At 41.1% G+C, this 20,136-nt stretch overlaps 1 protein-coding gene across 1 annotated transcript; it reads right to left on the bottom strand.

The window, feature by feature from the left end:
* Positions 1 to 496: 496 nt before the first annotated feature.
* FAM241A (family with sequence similarity 241 member A) lies at positions 497 to 16,477 on the bottom strand. Its single transcript, XM_071744252.1, has 3 exons — positions 16,315 to 16,477; positions 15,025 to 15,344; positions 497 to 4,129 (listed from the first exon to the last, which is right to left on the bottom strand). Exons 1-3 carry the CDS (start codon positions 16,475 to 16,477, stop codon positions 3,884 to 3,886), a joined length of 729 nt encoding a protein of 242 aa, XP_071600353.1. The 3' UTR covers positions 497 to 3,883.
* Positions 16,478 to 20,136: the final 3,659 nt, after the last annotated feature.

Below are 20,136 nucleotides of genomic sequence, written 5' to 3'. Positions count from 1 at the left end.
CTAGCTCAAGGAAAACATTAGAAAACAGAGAATTTATTTGTGAATTAGGACAGTAAAAAGGTCCTAACCCCCCCCCAACTTTCTCCTCCCCATTCTGTACAGGATGCAAACCCATGTCTCTTGTACCCTCATCACCCACAGATTGGTTAGGGCTTCTTCCTCTATGAGGCTTGCCAGTGGATAATTTCTTCTTATATATACTAATCAATGAAACAAAAAGTTCTTTTATATCATACTGTTACTGGTTTTTGTTAGCATCTATCTCTACTATTTTTTTTAATTCAGCATAATCTTGTTTACACTCAACCCCAGACACCCAATGCAGCTGATTGTGCTCTTGTACTACTGTTACTTCTCCACTAGCTGCAAATGCGCTGATTTCAATGGATATTGTTGGTTTTTGGATATTGTGGATTGCTGCCCCATTTCACCTGGGCCTATAATGAAGTTTTGAAAGGAGTTAAGTAACCTTGAACAAAGACAGTCACAGTTCTCATTGATGACAATACTTTTTATTAGAAAGACTAACAAAGTGCTTTCCATAGGATTCATTTAATAGAAGAGTTTTTAAGAAATATGGACAGTTCTGATGTGACGATTTTTCAGTGCAAACAGGGCTCTCCAGGAGTCTCCTACGTGTGGAGTTTTTTCTTTGTACACAATAGTTCAAACATCTGTGCATTTGGCAGGTGTGAAACAGTGCTGAAGAGTCCATCCTTTAAAAAAACAGAGGTTCTGTAAAAAGCTTCCAATATGTTACAGAGAACAACAGGAATGACTTCATTTGTTGTTTAACAGATTTAAGGGACATAATTCCTTCATACAGTCCTAGACACAGGTGCATGAATGTGCTTTCAGTTCTATCAAGAATAATAATCACATATATCAATACAAATAACATTATCCATTTTTACTATATAGAAAAAAGGTGAAATTGTATTTTTAAATTAACCTTCTGCTTTTTAGCTAGGGACATGCTTGAATGCTTGGTGCTTCCTCTGCCTTGGAACTTTCTTGATGGAAAGAAGAACACAGTTCAAGGACTGTTCACCCATTTCACACTTTTGGCACACGTTTACGACCAGATTTCTTTTGACAAATATATGCATAATTGTCATGCATTTCACTTTCTACTCTTCCATTCCATTCCCCTTTTTTCCTCAACTCCTCTCTCCTTACCTGTGAATGGCAGGCAGACAGTATAGCAATTGCCCAGAATAATTTGGTGCAAATTCTTCTATACAATGGAATGTATGAAACCAAACAGGTGAGGGTATCTTCCATGCAATACATTATTTTTTTATTTTCAGTCAACCAAACTCCATTACAAAGGGTATTTTCTCATATTTTTAAAAACAAGAAACATCTATGAAGGGCAAGATGCAGTAAGTTACCCTTAAGAGAAACCATGCAAAACATTCACTGTACACAATCTTAGTCCAAAATCTAGGTGCAAATATGAACATTAAAGAACAACTGAAATTTCAGGAGTGAAACTGTCCAAGTTACAGACATAATAAAAGGCTACATGCATACAAGCGATTTCCTTACTGAACTTGCCTGTCACACCCTTGGTTCATTGTTCCCCATTTCTTACACACAGGACAAATCACCATTTCAGGAAACACCACAGCACAGTTTCTTTTACACAAGTGTACGACTGCAACAAGGATATCAGAGACACTTTTTTCAACAGGATAAAAGGAGCTGGATGAGATTCTCTGGACAGTGACTTGATTGTGGGAACAAAGGAGGGTGGGTTTTATTTTTTTTATGACCAGATGCTTTTTAGTTCAGGAGAAGAATACACATAAACCCACGATTATATATACAAATATGCAAAGGTGTAAACACATGTTCTGCTTTCTAAGGGACTTGAAACAAAACCAAAGTTTACCCTTAGGCACTTATGAGTACAGAGCTCCTGCCTCTGAGTTGAGTCAGTTTGTGCTGTTTGCTTTGGGATTTCCAGCTGTGAATCACAACCCCCTGTAACCAGGAACACCTTTGGTTGTAAAACATTTCCCTGTGATCAGTGTGACTATTTAACTTGGTGCCAATCAACACAGGTTGTCATCTAAATACAATGCTGGGCTTCTGTTCCACTCCTCTGCATTCCTGCTCCTGGATCTACGATCAAAGTCATCTGAAGGTCTGGAGAGGAGAGCTGGCTCCTCAGAGAGTAACAGTGCATTCAATAGAAAAGCACACAGATGTGCCTACAGATGGCATTTAGGCACATAAAGGCTTTAAAGGATCTGGGCTTTCATGTTCTGCCCTAAACCACAATTATTTCACTAATAGAAAAGTCTGTAAAGACCAGGGCCAGGGGTTCTGGAAACAGCCCCTTACCCAGCCTGATCCATGTAGGTATGAAATTGGCCTTGAGAACCCAGTTATAGAACTGGGCGGGACCAAAGAGAAGCTGCCCTTAACTTCAGAGGTCTCTGGGGCATTTTCAACTAATCTGTTGTTAATCTCTGCTAGTATAAAAATATTTAGGAAAAAAACCACTGGAAAAGTCTAAATAGCTTTCTGCAAATTTCAGAAGTAGTGTGCAGCAAATATTAAATCCGTAATCTATTTAGTAAAGATTCTGTCCCATTTTAGTTTTTTTCTTTAAATACAGCACATTCAGCTTGGAAATACTCTATACATCCCCAGCATGGCTCCTGGGGAACCAGAGTGAATTCTACACCTGTTCTTGAATGTATACATCCTGCTCTTTGATTTCTGGTGCCCATGACATGCATATATAGATATGCATTTTTCTTGCCTAGCATGGAAATAAACCAGTTAGGACTACTAAATAAAATGGCCACCTGATTTCATCTACATTCTTCCCTTGCCTGAGGAAATAGCTCTGATCTGCTTAGGTGTGTAAAATTCCCATCTCATCTTGGGTCCACACTGCAGCAAATTAGGGAAGCATCAAGAGATCTGCTCTGGTTACTTGTCTTGTTTTTCAGACACTTCACACGGGGCCCAAAGGAAGCAGAAAATATTCTACCATTGCTCTCTAGAATGGTAACTCTCCAGCTGTAACTACCTACAAAGTCCATGAATTATCCAAACATTTCTCTTCAGAAGAATGGCTGGGGGAACAAATACGTATTAAAAAAAAAAAAAAGAAAGAAAAAGAAAAAAATAGTAGCAGGATCCAAGTAGAATTCCAAAGCCAAGTCACAGCAATGTTGGACCATTTGGCCAATATAGGATTGTGATTCTTCCTAAACAAAAGCTGAAGCCCTCTATGAAGTCACTAAGTTTAGTATAAAGGAGTTTTGCTGGCATAGCTTGTTTCCTGGGGAAAGCTTGCTCTGAACTACACTTAGCAAAGATGCTTTTGTGTCAGGAAGTTGTATTCACCTTCTGAGCATTTGTCATTGCAGGTTTGCTAACAAACCTTCTTCATGAAGACTTAGCTTTTCAGCAAAAAAAATTGCAAATTATGCAGATTCAGGGAACAAACAATACACGAGGCCCACACCCCTCCCAACACTGAAACCAGACACTCACATCAAGTGTCCTTTTAAAATTTTACAGGAAACTTTCACTATGCAAAGCAAGAGGATTGGGGGAGCAGGGGGCTGGGATAAAAAGCCAGTCCTTCAACTAAGGCCCCAGGAGTGCTGAAAACAGTACACTGGACACCATTATATTACAAACAACTTTCTTGCCCTTCAAAGATGTAGCAGGGCACAGCTGAATATGCCTAAAATGCATTATTTTAGTCCCCCCCCTCATTCCAAATATTGGAAAGTTCAGTAGAATGCAATTTAAAGCATTGCAGCTATTGATATGCCGCCCATTTACTTAAACACAAATCCACTGACATAGTGACTGTGTTGAGATACATTATTCAAACAGCATCTATAAAATTTTACTGTTGTACATAAATAATGACAAGGCACAGAACAGCAACCAGTCCAAGAGCCTGTAGGCCAAGAAACCAGAGCATAACCCAGAAGAATATAATTATTACAGGTTCTACTATACGTTCTCCAAAGTACATCCTTGTAAATCCCATCCTGATAAGGCTTTTGTTTAGTTCACCGAAGAGAGTCCCCATCTTTTTATAGTCATCTATTACAGGTTCTGCAGTGTGGTTTCTTTGATCTGGCTGGACCTGCAGACAAAAGACAAAATTGGGAAATATGTTGCACAATCGGTTCTGGTTACTGTGACTCTGAACAAGTCTCAACTGTTTCTATTTGCATAAAAATAAAACTATGCCTTAGAGAAACTGAAAACGTTCTGGAGCTTGTTACTTCAGTACAATGTAAGGATAACTCATCCACCCTCATCTGAAGTGATACTACAAACTATCTCCCCTCCAGATGCCACTCTAGAAGGGTAAAGCTCTCCTGTAGGTCATAAATCTTTCTGAGCAATGTGGGTGGAACCAAAATGGAACTAGATGCCTGTAATTTTGGGGAGGGGATTTGACTGGATTATATTCGCTGTACATTATTTCCAGAATATCTTCAGAACCAGGAGAATAATAAGAAACTGTTAAGCAAAAAACTATGAAGTATTTCTCAGCAAAGCAGAGGGTTCTGCAGGACTACTACCACCAGTGAAAGAGGGGGAACTGGGTGTGAGAAGGAAGAAGGCAAAGATCGATCACAGTGTTGGTGTAGGAAGCTGCAAAAGTCAGGCAAAGGAAGACAGACCAAAGGACCTCATAGGTACAAAGTGGTTTTAAAAAAGCAGCAAAGGGCAAAGGAAACAAATTCTGCACTCTTCCCAAAGAGAAAAATGATGGGATGAATGTATAAGGCAGAATCACATCTTTAGGTGAAGATGCCATGCTTAAATATCACTGAATAAAACATGCAACTGTTTCAGCATGCAAACTGTAACCAGATTAGAGCTTCAAATCTCACCTCTCCTTCCTCATTGTCCAGAGATCCTTTGCACAAAACCTTATTGCCGTAACATGCTTTCAAGATGATGAACCTAAGTTTTCTTAATCCACTTCAGTCAGGCTGTCCTGCTCTTTTTTATGGTTTATTGTTGTATGCCAGTTTTTTTTTTTTTAAGATCAAGATTTTATCTCCTGCTTCTCAAACATGGGTAGATTCATCAATCCCTAAAGCCCTTACCCAAAGCAAACTTCTAGGCATGTAGACTGACAAGTGCGTGTCTAATTACAAAACAAGCATCAAGTTATTTTTCCTACTCTTTCCAAGAGTTTACAAAACCCTTCAGAATGATCATGGAAATTCTCAGGACTTCAAAGTCTGCTTCAGATAATTCAGGCTGAGTATATCTTGCTTCAGGCAACTCAGCAAAAAACAAGTGAAGCTGAAAACAGATGATCAGCTGCAAAACACAGCATATGTAGTTTACTATTGCACAGTATTTCAAATGCTAGATAAATACATTTCTCCAAAGGTGTATCTAAAACAGAACCAGTAGGGCAAATACAAGTAATGTTACAATACTCTAAATTGTTTAAAAAATATTAAATAAGCTTTAACTAGAACACTAATTTTCAGGGCAACAGTAAAACCAGCTACAGTCCTGCACAAATGCCAGTATTTCTCCTATCCTCACCTCCTATCCTCCTGTCCTAACCCCCATCCAAAAAACCAAGTAATTCTTTACCAAAACTTTAAACCAAACTTCATGTGCCAGCATGCAGGAGGGGATATAAGAGATGCTTACTTCATATGCAGTAATTTGGTTGCCTTTCCCCACTCTCTGAAAGACAGGAGTGATGCAGAAATTCAGAGGGACCAGAAGAGCATTTCTTTTTCTCTCCTAACCTGATGTTTCTTATCAAATTGCTGTAATGAATTACTCTTTAATTTAAATTAAATTTTCAATCTAAGTGATTTTATTTTAGACATACTGGCATCATCAACACCATTAAAGCAAATTACACTAGCAGATTAATTTATACAAGCTGTGCAAGACTTTATTGCCTCTATTTCCTTATAATTTTGTATGACTTCAATCTTTCATACAGTGTAATATTTTGACTTTTAATTTAAAAAAATACATCATAGAATCAAAGAATAGTTTGGGTTGGAAGGGACATCATAGTCCAATCCCCTGCAATAAGCAGGGACATCCTCAACTAAATCAAACTGCTTGGAGCCCTGTCCAGCCTGACCCTGAATGTTTTCAGAGATGGGGCATCTACCACCTCTCAGGGAAACCTCCCCCTGTGTTTGTTCAGCCCCATCATAAACAAATTTCTTCCTTATATCAAGCCTGAATCTGCCATCTTTTAGTTGAAAAACATTACACCTTGTCCTGTTGCCATGGACCCAATTAAAAAGTCTGTCTTCATCTTTCTTATAGCCCTCTTGATTGAAGTATTGAAAGGCTGCAATAAGATCTCCCTTGAGTCTTCCTTTCTCCAGGCTGAACAACTTCAACTCTCCTGTCCTGTCCTGATAGAGAACTGGAAGATCCAACTTCTAAAAAAAAAGCTTCACAGCAGAAACTTTGTTACCAGATTTACCCAGAAGTTATGGCAAATGGGTTTACTGGTTTGGATGCTTTAGGGAGAACCCTCTCATATTCAAAATGCCACAAAAGCATTTTTTTTAAGTCTCTGAAAAGGTAGCATAACAGATATTAAGCACAAGTTTTGTCCACTTCCAGCACAGCTAATGCTCCTACAGCCCTGAAGTGCTTGTGGAAAAAAAAAATAAATTAAATTCCCACATAACTGAATGTTTCCTGGACTGGGTTTAAAGCAACAGAGAAGGTAAAGTCAGCTCAGCCTGACTCAATGATCATCAGGCTGTGGCTTTACCAGTTCTGTTTGTCACCAACACAGCACACAAAATTACACGTGTTCTGACCACTCACTCTTCCACCACATTCAAACTCTCTAAATTCAGGCAGGCACATGGCAATTCACAACCACCACCCACCAGTCTGACAGCAGGAACTTTCTCTTGCACACCCTCCTCCTATCAAGGGTGTTTTGAACACGAGATCCCACCAGAATCTGCCTCCCCAAAGAAACCATCTTCCCAGTGATTCACTAGGAGAGAAGGTACTGTTAGTACTGAGCTTTTCACAGTCATTTAATGCTGATCCCTGTCTGCACCTCACAGACAGTTCGAAGTCTTTTTCCTCAAATTGCTGGAAGCACAGAGTTCCTGCTCCTGGCCAGATACACATCACTCCAAATAATTTTGCCAAGCCCTTTGGTGGATACAGAACACAAATGGATCTGAAGGGGATGTAAACCTGCCCAATATGCCTAGGAAGTTATTTTCTTGCGGGTTATCAAAAACAGCATGGAAGCCTAGGTTTAGGATTTCTGTTTTTTGGCTATCAGCAATGCTAACTCACTAAGAGATGGTATCAACAGTGTCCTTACACAAAGAGTAGCTGTCCTCACGCAGGGTCACCACAAAGCTCTGCCTGGAAGCTCCTGCAGCTTTTCTGAAAAGCACTTTTCTTAGCAAGCACCATGCTCAGAGCTCAGTAAGCAAGCACCATGCTCAGTACACCCCACACTTGATGGGTGTACTGGGTATTTTCTGGAAATGTACAGATCATGCATGAAAAGCCACTGCAACACTTGTGTGCAGGTGCATCTCTGTCTGCTCAGGGCTGCCACCCTTGCCTCAAAAACTTGGGCTTCCCAAGGCTCATCCCTGACAGAAGAAAGTGGTCTGAAAGGAACAGCTCTCCTGCCAGCCTCCTGAAAGAAAAAGGGCTCTGCCTCATCACACACCCCCTTGCCACAAGGCTGCTGTGGTGGGTGAGGTGCTGTGGGATGGGACTACCAGGAAAGGAAGCTGTGGACTGGAAAGATTGTCCAGGAGAATCACAAACTGAATGGCTCTCAAGTGATGCCACATTAATTTCTCAGTCCTGTAACCTCACCACTGCACTGTCCAGGAAAAGAACAGGCACGGTTGTGGAGCTGCCTTCCAAGCTTTCCATCTGCTGAGGCAGCAGCCTTGTCCAGAGTTTCCCACACTTAGCCTAAGGATGCTGAGGTGGCTTGGTTGGTGTGGGATTTTTTTGCATGGGCAGAAAAAAAAAATTCTATGGAACTGGCTTGAGGGAAATAATTGGATGAAGTTCAAAAGCATTTTTTTTTGTGAGAGTGGGAACTGATGAATATAAGGAATCTGCTCCACCTAAAGATAAAAAGAAAATAAAATCCACTCAACTACGCTGAAGTTACAAGATTCTACAAAACCAACCACATAACATCCCTCTTCCTATTTCTCATGATTAATGATTTGAAGAAACCCCAGCAGTTTTCTCTTGCTCAGACCACTTGAAAAATCCCCACCCTGCACTCCACTTGACAACAGCTCTAGGACAAGTACAAGCCTAGCAAGTTCTGTTTTCTTGCACCAATTGCACAAACAAACATTGCACAAATGGGAACTCTAGCAGTGGAGGAGAAAAGTCCAATGGATTGGGAAATAACTGCTCTCAGTGCAAAAGTTTGTGATTTTACAGTATTTGCTGCTGGGCAAAGAAGGCAAAGAGGGAGAGGAGTAGGAACCAGGTATCCATGAAGTTCAACTCCAAGACAGAAAAGCAGCAGGGTCTCAGATTTGTTTATAACATGCCTTAGATCCCAATTGATCACACAGTTAGGAAAGAAAGAAAAAAATTGCATTTTTAATAGAATTACTTCCACAGTAAATAGAAAAGAAGGTTTATTAGCAAACATGTCTTGTTAAAGACATAAATGAGATGTAAAAAAAAGTGTAATGAAGAAATGCAGGGATGTCACACTCACATACCCGCCTGCACATTTTCCTTTTTTTCAAGGAAAAAGTTTCCTCTGCAGTATTTAACTGATCACTCTCTATTTTGCTCCAGTCATGTTTATTTTTACTCCAGGGAACAGGTGGTGTGTCTGACTGCTGAAGCCCACAGACACTTAATCTCAAAAAAGCCATTGAGATGTGACTTACTTAAAAATACTGCCATATTTTTCAACGCTGTAACATTAAAGTTCAGAAGAGAGCCTAACAAAGTCATCTCTTTTTAGAGGGTACAAACTAAAATTAAAAATACTTCAAGCTCAGTCTTATAGAAAGATATGAGAAGAAAGTGAGCAGATGACAGTGACCAGGATGGAAAAAACCCCAACAAAAGAAGAGACAAACTCCTGTGGGTGCAGATGGGTAAGGTACCAGCCAACACACAGCTAAAGATGCTCGATAGTCCCAGAGGAATGAATTACCCAGTCCTGCTGGTCCTGCCTGGTCTATTCCTATGGAAAAGCTTCGGAAATTTGCAGCAAACAAGTTCCCAGGTCCAGGCTTCCTCTTCCTCTGAAGCACAGACTTAGCTCCATCACAGGGCACCAGCCCAAAACCCTGTGAGGCATGAGCCACAGGCCCATATGCAAACCAGACAGTTTCAGTATCACTAACACCTGCCACATGACCAGGATTTCACCCTGCTTTTTCATATTTGAAAATATTTCTTTTAATTAAAAGAAAGTGAAATTTGCCCAAGTAGAGCAAATAATTTTTCTGGAACTGTGTCTGACTTTCTTCCTCTTCTACTATAGGAAAAGAATTATATCCCCCTGCATCCTTTGCTAGCATGAAAATAATGATTAGTATCTGACCTTGTAAATGTAAGCAGATTTTGATATTCAGCCAAGAGATTAAGGCAATAAAATTGATTTCGACTGTCTAGAGGAAAAAAAAAGATTAATTTAATGATTTAAATACAAAAAGTCATACCTCACTTCCAGATGAAAAACAAGACAGAGAAAAACTAAGTTTAAGTTGATGCTCTGGGAAAAAAAGCAAATGGAAGAAAACTAGAAAAATTTTTAACACCAAAAGTACCTTTCAATACCTACCAATAAGAGTGACAGAGGGAGTTTAAAGAAAAAAATTGCAAAACAAGATTGGGTTAACTTTCATTTCATGCAAGAATCTAGACACCATTTATAAAATAGAAACAAGATGTTTCTATAGAAACAAGGAACAACATAAGAAAAGCAACTGCACCATATTCCCTTTAGTCAGCTTTTATGACAACTTCAGGATCAACAGCTGCTGGAACAAACTTTGCAATACCAGGAGCAGTTTAGTGTAAAGGAGATGAAAAGACTTTTCCAGATACTGAACCTGGGTGTGGGCAGAGCAGAAAAGTCAAGAGCAACAGCAACTTCCATCCATCAACTGTGTTTGAGTCCCGTAATTGCAGGAGCAAATTTCCTCACTGCCAGAGCATGATGAGAAAGCATCACAGAGAAGAACCCAGCAGAGGAGGGTCTTAAACCTGACTGTCCTCATCTTAAAATCCAGGGACTGGGATCAAAAGCAATTTCTAATCCACCTGTTTCTTACAACTGCAACAATTTTCTGCAGGATTTTGTTTATCCAGGTTTTCCCACCAAAACAGGTCAGCTTGACCCAGCAAAAGGCTTGTAATCCTTGTACTGCCTTGCTGAAAAGCAACAGCTTTTAATTCTGCCTTTTAAGGAGAGGAAAAGAAATAATTCTACTCACTTCTATTTCCAGAATACTTTCTTATTTAAGAAATTTGGGATCTTCACATTATTCAAGCAGAGCATGCTTTCCTACCTTTTCTAGGTGCTACAGCTATGTCTGAAGGGATTTTTTTTTAGTTCAAATGCTGTCAAGCCCCAGAAAACCCACTAATGCTTTTTAGAAAGCTAGTATCATGTATTATTATGTATCTATGAACCTCTGCAGCAGAGGTAAATTATTTGTAGAACCACAGGAAATTTGGGATCAAGCCCTCCCTGTTAGGTATTACTATTTTTTTTGGTTTGGAAAAAAAACTCCCAGCAACAGCAAGCAGAAGAAACCTAGAATTTTCAGATTATCTCAGTGTGGAATAAATTAGAAATAGGTTTATAGCCTTAAACGCCCCAGTTTCCACACATAAAAGTTTACTTTAAAGCATTTGTGGCCTCTGCTGATTTATCACTGAAGCAGTAACCTTCCTGGCAACATGGAATGCATTTATTTTACACTCCAAGAATAAAGAGGTGTTTACATGAGGGACATCACAAAGCTGCTGATACTATGCTCTTTGTTCTTGCTCATTCTTTCCACACAGGAGTGATACTGGAAACTCAGTGAAGAAGTTAATGACTTGAACTTTGCTAAAATACCATACATAATTCTCAATGAAAAACACCAAAGGACACCAAAAAACTTTTGTAATAGCTCCTCTAGAGCTGAACCCTTGTATTAGAAGATAAAATAATCCCACTCACAGAGATAAAACACATTTCAAATAATAATAAAACATCCTAAAATGTTAAAAACCCAGCTTAATTAAGAGGTGCTTGCCTAAGATAATTTATATACTTGCAAATACATGTATTGCATATTAACTCTCCACTTAGACTTTTTCTAGGAGAAGCATTCCTTTTAGCTTAGCTGTCAGACAGCACTTTGGATTCTACATAACCTAAAAGAGTGTGAGGTGGAGATCCTGACCTTACTGAAGCAATTGGGAATTTTGCAATTAATGGCCTTCAACTTGTATTAAGAGAGACTAAAACCCATTCCAGCCCAGACAAACAACTTTCAGCACAGAAGTTTAGTGCTACAGCTCTCAGCACTCTGCTCTAACACAGCTTGGCTTCCAAGCCCCTAAAAATGGTCCAGAGATGCTGTGTCTCCCGCTAACATCACCTCCTGCCCTATGTAATGCAGGGCTTTTGCCTCACTTTTCTATTCTTATTTCCTGGTTTCATTTATAGGTGTTGATAAGATTTAGACTGAAGTAATATAGGAAAAGCTAACCTATTTCAGAAAGTGGGTCAGGGAAAGAGATTTGAGGTCCTTGGCCCTAGTGAAGTTGAAAATACAGGACAACTTGTGCATTTGACCAATAAATATCAACAGGTACACAGAAAGGTCAACCTGAAGAGTGAAGCAGTAACCTACTTCAAAACTCCCACCCCAAAGCTGAGTCTTGCAGTACTTTCACAGCCCATTTGTGAACACCAGAAAGAGGTAGAACACAGAAGAGGTGGGAGAAAATACCCAGGTTCTGCAACACTTCAAAGACTACAGAAATTATTCTCTCCTTTGCATGCAAATCTACAAAGGCTATTAACAACTTTATCATCCAGTTCAGCTTTGAAATCTTAGCACTGAAGCGGGTAATTCTACAGTATATTGCAGTAATGAATTCCAAAGGCTATATATAACATTTTCTAACATACCCTTCTATTCTTTAAAAAAATGTACCTGTCAGTAATTTCATTAAACATCTCCTTACTAATGTAATAATAAGCCAGAGGGGTTGGCATTAAGGGAAAATATGTATTTCTTACCGAGTGATCTTCTTAAAAAAATATTAGCGTGTATACATAATTATTTAGGTTCTGCTTGTCAGGAAGGCATTATTTTACCATTACATTATTAGGTGTGACCTTAGACAAACAAAATTTATTTTGGATGGAATGGGAAAGAGAGATAAACCACACCCTGCTTACCAGCCCCACCTAAAAAAAGGCTCTTAAAACAGGCCAAAGAATTTGATCTTACTTTACACCAGCTGAGAGAAAGTAAAATTTAATACTATTGTCAAAACAGATTTTGACCCATTTCCTTTGCACCCCAGGTAACATTAAGGTGGCACACAGAGTCACACTTTAGAAGGGATCATGGAAAACACAGGCTGAGGGCAGAGGTTGTGTTGACACTGCAAACACCTTCAGCAAACATGGCAACAATGCGAGGCCTCCATGAGGGATTCCAGGTGAGGACAGGATTCCTGCTTCCAGGATTCCTGCCTGCTGGAATGGCAAAATTCAGCAAGAGCACCTTCATGAGAGCAGAAAGGGCAGGAGGAACCAATTATCCCCAGAGAAATCCAGACATATTCATGAAAACAAAAAAGTGATGCAATGTGACTGGGCTTGATGATACAGGAGTTCCTCCAAATAAAGCTCTTAAACAAGAGAATCTGGGACTTTCTGTTTAGTTTGTTAGCTATTTCTGTTGGAAATTCTTATAAGATGGTCGTGACTGCTCTCAAATATAAGGGAGACCTTTCACAGCTAAAACAGTTTAACATTTAGAGGAGGCTGGTAGTTGTTGCCTGACGTTACAGCCAGAAGCAGCCACTTCTGAAAGATGCTGGCACTTGAGAATTCACTTGGTGATGGTTTACATAAGTCAGTGCATCTTCACCTACCTTTAATATTCCCTACACATAAAAAAAAAAAAAAACCCAAAACTATTTATCAAAGTATGATTACTGTTATTGCATCCAATATTAACATCCTATATGTGTATTAAATAAAGGCAACTGATATCCCTTACTTCCAAATACTACTCATCCAATTGCTGGCATTTCAGTATGCAGAAAAAACACTCCACACTTATGACAGTGAAACACCTCCTGTAAACAGGAAGGATTTTCTTTCTCCCTCATGGCCTATTTAGAATTTCTGCCTGGCCATCCAAACATTACACCCCAGCTTGTCAGAAAGGGTCATGATCACTACCCGTGCCTGAGAAGAGTGGCGAGAGAGTTTCTCTGCTAAGTGTGCCTGTGGACACCTCAACAGTACCCTTAGCAACTTAATTTTAATAAAAGCTCAGGCAATACTGGAAAGCAGCTCTTCATCCTACACCATCCCCTGAAATCACAGAGAAACTTGTCACTGAGAGAGAAGCAGTGTTAACCTGCGTGAAGCTCTTTCCTTAGCAAGGAGCTGAACCCGTTTGAGTGCAGTAACATCTGAGATGAGCTGATGCCACTTTCTCACCTCTCTTTTCAGGAAAGGAAGACAACAGCCCAAAACCAGGGAATATTTCTGACTCTCTTGCCATGATATCCTGCAGAAGGGGCTGTGTGTATAGAGAGGGGAACTACTGCACCTCTCAGAGGATTCAGCCTTACCCTATATTCAGGTAAGTGTCCTGCTCTGCCTCATTTTTCTAGAGAAAGGGACAATGAAGGATGCACAGACTTATGTAAACTGTCACTAAGTTAATTCTCAAGTACCAGCATCTTTCAGACTGCTTCTAGCTGTAACAGCAGGCAACCACTACCAGCCATCTCTAAATATTAAGCTATTCTAGCTGTGAAGAAAGGGCTTGGTTATGGTTGAGTGCAATCTCGACCATCTGATAAGATTTTTCAACAGACGCAATTAACAAACTAAACAAATCTGTCTGAAAATTACTTTGGGATGCTCTCCAGCAGCTCTGTTTGCCCCTGTGCAATTATCAGTGCCAGTGGATTTATCTTACTTAACTGCTTAAGGCAGATCCGAGTGGATCATTGCTTTTAAGTATTGAACACAAAAAAGGCTGTGTGCTTTTTTCTTTTAAATGAAACATCAATAAAGGTGCATTAAGAACACGGCCTTTGTCTAAAGAGGAACAACGCTGTCTGCAAAACAAAGAGTGGATGCAAAGCCACATTACAGTTAAGAGGGAAATGTAAGCAGCCCCTTTCATTTCCTCAGCAAAAAGCCTATTTCCACCCACCATGCCATAAAACTGCAAACCCTGACGAAAGCAGAAAAGTTAAAAAGAACGAGCTGATTTTTTTCTTCCCCTGCGATTACAATACACTGCCTCTCGTAAGTAATAAAGAGGCTGCAAGCTCATTTAAGTAGAAAAACCAAGTGTCTTTGGAAGAACAGACCGAGAGTTGAATGACTGGGTATCACCGGGGACAGCAACAGCACCCCAATTATTTCCGGGAATTCCGGGGATGGCACCAGCACCCCAATGGTTTCCATCCAGCCTCTCACCACGTGGATGCTTGTGTATCTACTCCCACTCCCTTCCAGGCGGAACAAGCGTCCCGGAGGGAAGCAGGAGGGCCAGGAGGGAGTACACCGGGGAGAGACTCCAGCATCTCGGCGGGGTTGCATAAGCCCCGCCGCAATGGATGGATGGATGGACCAAAAACCCCTTTACGGTTCGGCGGGCCGGTACCCCCGGGGACGGGGAGGGACGCCGAGGGGACGAGGAATCAGTCCCCCCGCCCCGTCGGCACCGGCCCGCCGAACCGTAAAGAGTGCCAGACCCCTCACCCACCGACACCCACCTGCTCCTCCAGGCGCTGCCGGTACCGGGCGGGCGCCGTCCCCGCTCCTCGCTCGCATTCCCGGTGCGGTGGTGGCGGTGGAGGTGGCGGTGGTGGCAGCAGCTCCGCCGCCGAGCCCATGGCTCCTCCACGCACGCTCTCCGCCGGGCTGGGTTGGGCGGGACCGTCACGGGGTGTGGGGAGGTCCGGGAGGGCGGTTCCGTGGGCAGCGAGGAGGGAGGCGGGACCTGGCGGAGGCCCCACGGCTTGGGAAAAGGGGGTTCCGGCTGCTGGGTGCGAGCTCCAGGCAGTGCTGCCCAGGGCCTGGGGTGGCAGCGTTGCTAAAAGAAAAAAAAATAAAAAAACCCCAAACCACCCAACAAGCCCGATTTCCCGGTTAAATGGGAATTAAATTTTGGGTTAAATTTTCCCGGCTTTTGTTAAACCCAGGAAATGGCACGTGATAATAAGACGTTAATTTCGCACCACTCCTTGTTGGTGTGTCTGTGGGGAGGAGCGGAGGGCTGGCAGGCTCTTGGCAGGAGGAGATGGGACATTTGGGAGAAAAAACTACTGCCATTGCTCTTCTGAAGCTTTCTGAAACTGGGCCTCTTCTCTTTATAATGGTCTGGGTGGTCTTAAGCTCTGCCAGGGGAGGTTTAGGTTGGATATTAGGAAGAAATTCTTTCCAGAGAGGGTGATCAGGCATTGGAATGGGCTGCACAGGGAGGTGGTGGATTCTCCATCCCTGGAGGTTTTTAAGAAGAGACTGGATGTGGCACTCAGTGCCAGGGGCTGGGAACACAGGGACAGTGGATCAAGGGTTGGACTTGATGATCCCAGAGGTCCTTTCCAACCCAAAGGATTCTGTGATTCTGTGATTCTGTATCCCAAACTCGTTCTGCCACAGGATGGTCGTTTGTCCAGCAGAACAGAAAATGTTTCTCTCCTTGATTATCCATGACAGCCATGTCCATAGAAAACTCATTCTTAAGGAAGATGCTCTGCTGCAGGAGGACAGCATGGAGCTGGGGGAGTGGATCAAGGGTTGGACTTGATCTCAGAGGTTCTTTCCAACCCAAATGATTCTGTGAAAGGAGCTAACTCAAACAAGGAAGAAGGAAATGGCAACAGCAAATCCCAGCCTGATTTGGAGATAGGCAAAAAAGCCATGTGCTAAAAAATGGCAGAGGTGCACGTTAAAGAGCAGATTCTGCGAAAGAGTTCTTTGTTCTGCATGGGGCAACGTGTGGTCAGTTTGTAATGCTTGTACAGACAAAGCATTTGTCTGTAAGAGAGAGGTGTTCTTACACAACCCTGCCATTTGCTGGTCAGTACGGAGAGTCAGAACCGCGTGATAAAAATCTATAATAAAAGGCTTTTCTGGAAAAACAGGTGCAGTAGGAGGAAGGCTGAATGCTGCAGCTTTGGTCAGGGGTAGGACAGTCAGAGCACACTGGCATTTCTGAAACATGGCTCCAGACTGCACAATACAGAAACAGCTGGAGGGAGTGGGACTAAAACTCCCTCTAGATGAGTTACCTGCTCTCTAAGTGTAGCCAACAGGATATACTGGGGACAGAGTAACATAAGCTGTGGCAATTCTTCTTGAGAGTGTTCTTTTGGCTTCCAGTCATCTGAGGTTCAAAGACTTTCCCAGCCCAGGCGCCAAGCTGGATAGTGAGGGCAGTATTTCAGCAGGGGGATCAAAGTCAGCTGAGGGCAAGCATGCTGCCACGGGGATCAAATGTGGCAAAGTCATTCAGAATGCTTATCTTGGTCTCCTTGCCCAGGGAAATGGATCCCTTTCATCCCGTTTTTTTTTTTTTTTCCATGTCCCTGGCATTTGCTAGTGACTCCTTGGACTGCTATCATGGCTGGGGCATTGTGTCCCCTCTCCAGGGATATCAGCTGCTCCTGCAGCCTTTCCCATCCCAGCTACCTGCCTGAGGCCGTGAAGGCAAAAATGAAGCCTGCCAGAGAGCAGACTGTTGTTTGATGATATGATAAGGCCAAGCGCAAGGTTCTGCACCTGGGTCAAGGCAACCCCATAAACAAATAAGGGTTTGGAGGAGAAAGGATTGAGGACAGCCCTGAGGAGAAGGATTTGGGTGTGGTGGTAGGACCAGAAGCTCAACATGAGCTGTCAGTGTGTGCTTGCAAGCTTAGAAAGCCAACCAGTTCCTGGGCTGCATCAAAAGAAGCACAGACAGCAGTCAAGGAGGGACCCCACCTGGAGTACTGTGTCCAGGATTCCCCAACATAAGATGGACTTTGAACTCCTGGAATGTGTCCAGGGAGCCACTAAAATGCTCAGAGGGATGGAGAACCTCCCTGTGAAGCCAGGCTGAGGAAATTGGGGTTTATTCAGCCTTGAGAGGAGGAGGCTCCAAGATGACCTTATAACAACCTCCCAATATCTGAAGGGGGCTACGAGAAAGCTGGGGTAGGGCTTTTTACATGGGTGTGTAGTGAGAGGACAAGGGGAAATGGTTTAAAATTTGAAGAAGTGAGATTTAGATTACAGATTAGGAAGAAGATCTTTAATGTGAGGATGGTGAGCCCCTGACACAGGTTTTCCAAGGAAGCTGTGGCTGCCCCATCCCTGGAAGTGTCCAAGTCCAAGTGGGATGGGGGTTGGAGCAACTTGGGGTTATTCTCAACACAAAACTGACTGTTGTGGGGCCTCAGAAGGGAGAGGGACAAGATACAAGGGATGTGGTGAATTCTCACCTGTTTGCTACCTGCTGTTTCCTATCAGTGGCAACTAAACTTACTTCCTCTAAAGTATGCAGTTAAGAAAAAAATATGTATGTAGAAAAAAAAAAACCCTCTTTTTTCTTCTTTATAAGCATCTAACAGAGGTAACTGACTCCAATATGAGATTTATTCAGATAGCTGAGTGCACAGTTTAATCCTGAATCATTCTAAACTCCAGAGTTCATCTAAATATTAAAAGGCTTGGGGAAAACAGAGGTTCTTTAAACCTCTGGTAATGGAAACTTTTGTCATAACTGGGAAGAGGTCAGTGTGGTTTTGTACAGTATAATGGAGTTACTGATGAATGGAAAATTTCAAACTCTCTGATGGGTTTTATCTACTTTATATTCCAGATGTTAATATAAGTAAATTCTCTAAACTCTCAGGCAATTTGTCCATCCGGCTTATGGTGGTCATTGGAGCTCTTATATGGATTTTTGAAGTAAAACTGCTAAATTCTGTAATTTCTGTAGATCCTTCAGGCATATTAAGAAACACAAGAAATAGCTTTTCCAACACTGGATAAATAGTGAACTGGGAGAAATTGGAACACAGAAAATGAAAATATATTAGCAAATACTGAATAAAAATGAAATGAAGCAAATTAATTCGGTTCCTTTTCCTTCTACGTATCATAACAAAAGGGCATTGAAGATCAGCCCCCACTAGCAATACCTATTCAATAATTGATATGTATCATGCAATCTCATATAAAGGACACAGCAAAATATACATTGGCTCATTCATACTTGTCTCAGAAAGAGAGAAACAAAACAGAAATGAAGAAGTTCTATTACAAAAGGTCACCTGGAGTACTCCGAGGCATTGGATGGTAGTTTTCTGCAGTACCTTTTCTATGCATTTGCCAGTCTAATTTTTTTTTAATGTCTCAAGAGAATTCTTGCTATTTCCCTTGGGTATTATTTCACAGTGTAAAAAAATCTGAAAGAAGTCTCTCCTCTGGCTATGAAGTTTAAATGTTCCTTTTTTTATTTCACTCCGTTATTAGATTTGGTTAATTTATCATCCTTGCTGAAAACCTGATTTTCTGCACAACCTGCTTGCATGATCAATATCTACCTCTACTAGGGTTAGTAGGTTCACAAAATAAAACCCTAATTTTGCTGACTTCAATCACTGTGATCTTTCTTGATTTATAATCCTTCTTCTTTGAGAAGAGAGTCTTAGCTTTTTTTGTTTGTTTCTTGCCAAAAGCCTTTTAAAAACACTTACTCCACTGCAACATAAGCTCAAAGCAGGCAAAAAAAAAATGCTTTGAAAATGTATAGACACATGAGTTCACAGCAGTGTCTTTACTTATTTGTTTATTGCTGCAGGACACTGGAACCATGGGGCCAATTTATTGCTTGCAAGGATATTTAGGCTATGGGCACTTTAACAAGTATGGGCTTGTAATGTAAAAATTGCTGGTTTGAAACAAAACACAAATTTCCCTTAAGGGTGCATCTTGTGTGGTCATTTGGCCAAGTGCAAATAAGGACAGGCCAAAATCACAGGGTTCTATATGGGGCATTCATGTGTCTGTTACATCTCATGTGGACAAAGGAATTATGATTTTAAGTAATTCTCAGTCTATAAAACTTAACTACAGAAATAACAATATTCTCAAAGAAATAGCAATGAATTTATATGAGCACAAGGTAGACAGGATAAACTGAAGAGGAATGACATTACTCAAAGTACTTCATTGATTTGGCTTTTTGGAACTCCAGAGTAGGCAGATGAACAGACATTGGAGAAAGACTGACAAAAACTCTCACAATTAGTGTTTTAATTTTAGTCTGGCTGGGCCTTTTTTTTTTTTTTTTCCTTATTAGAGACAGTATTTTATTTTCTGACAATAGCAGCCTGTGAGAAAGAAAGCTCCATGTGTGTGTCCATGGATGTAAACTAGAAATGAGAAGTCAGGGCTATGCTTGGTGATGACTACAGTTTATGTGGCCTCAGTTTAATTTCTGTAATTAATTTAATGTAATTAAAAAGTCTTATAAAGTTGATCCAAGTGAGTTATTAAAGACTCAGAAAGGCCTAAGAATATGCTTTAAACTTTTTTTTTTTTTTTTTTTTAACAAAGCCTCATTATTTGAATTTCTCACATACTCTTGTGCTTCGGGGAAGGGAGTAATAAAATAGGATCTTTATATTGCACTAATTTAAAGTTTTCTGTAAAATGATGTGAGTAATTCATAATGGCTGTTTGTGGGGTGTGTGCTAAAACAGTTGCCCAACATTTTCCTTGTTTGATGCTGCAGTAAAGGGGATGAAAAATTTGAAAACATAGTCAATGTTTACACACCTAAGAACGCAGATAATACCACACTGGGGTTTTTAAAAGGGGCTTGAGATGTTTGT

This window comes from Heliangelus exortis, chromosome 4, assembly GCF_036169615.1.
Source record: "Heliangelus exortis chromosome 4, bHelExo1.hap1, whole genome shotgun sequence".
NCBI lineage: Eukaryota > Metazoa > Chordata > Aves > Apodiformes > Trochilidae > Heliangelus > Heliangelus exortis.
This window is presented reverse-complemented; position numbering and strand designations above follow the sequence as displayed.

Excerpts from the sequence above, each read along its gene's own strand:
- FAM241A (XM_071744252.1), bottom strand. The coding sequence starts at position 16,477 with ATGTTTCAGAAATGCCAGTGTGCTCTGACTGTCCTACCCCTGACCAAA. Across the intron at positions 15,345-16,314 it reads CCAGCAAATGGCAGGGTTGT|CAACGCTGCCACCCCAGGCC; the intron begins GTAAGAACACCT and ends TTTTTCTTTTAG. Across the intron at positions 4,130-15,024 it reads GGCAGCGCCTGGAGGAGCAG|GTCCAGCCAGATCAAAGAAA; the intron begins GTGGGTGTCGGT and ends TTTTGTCTGCAG.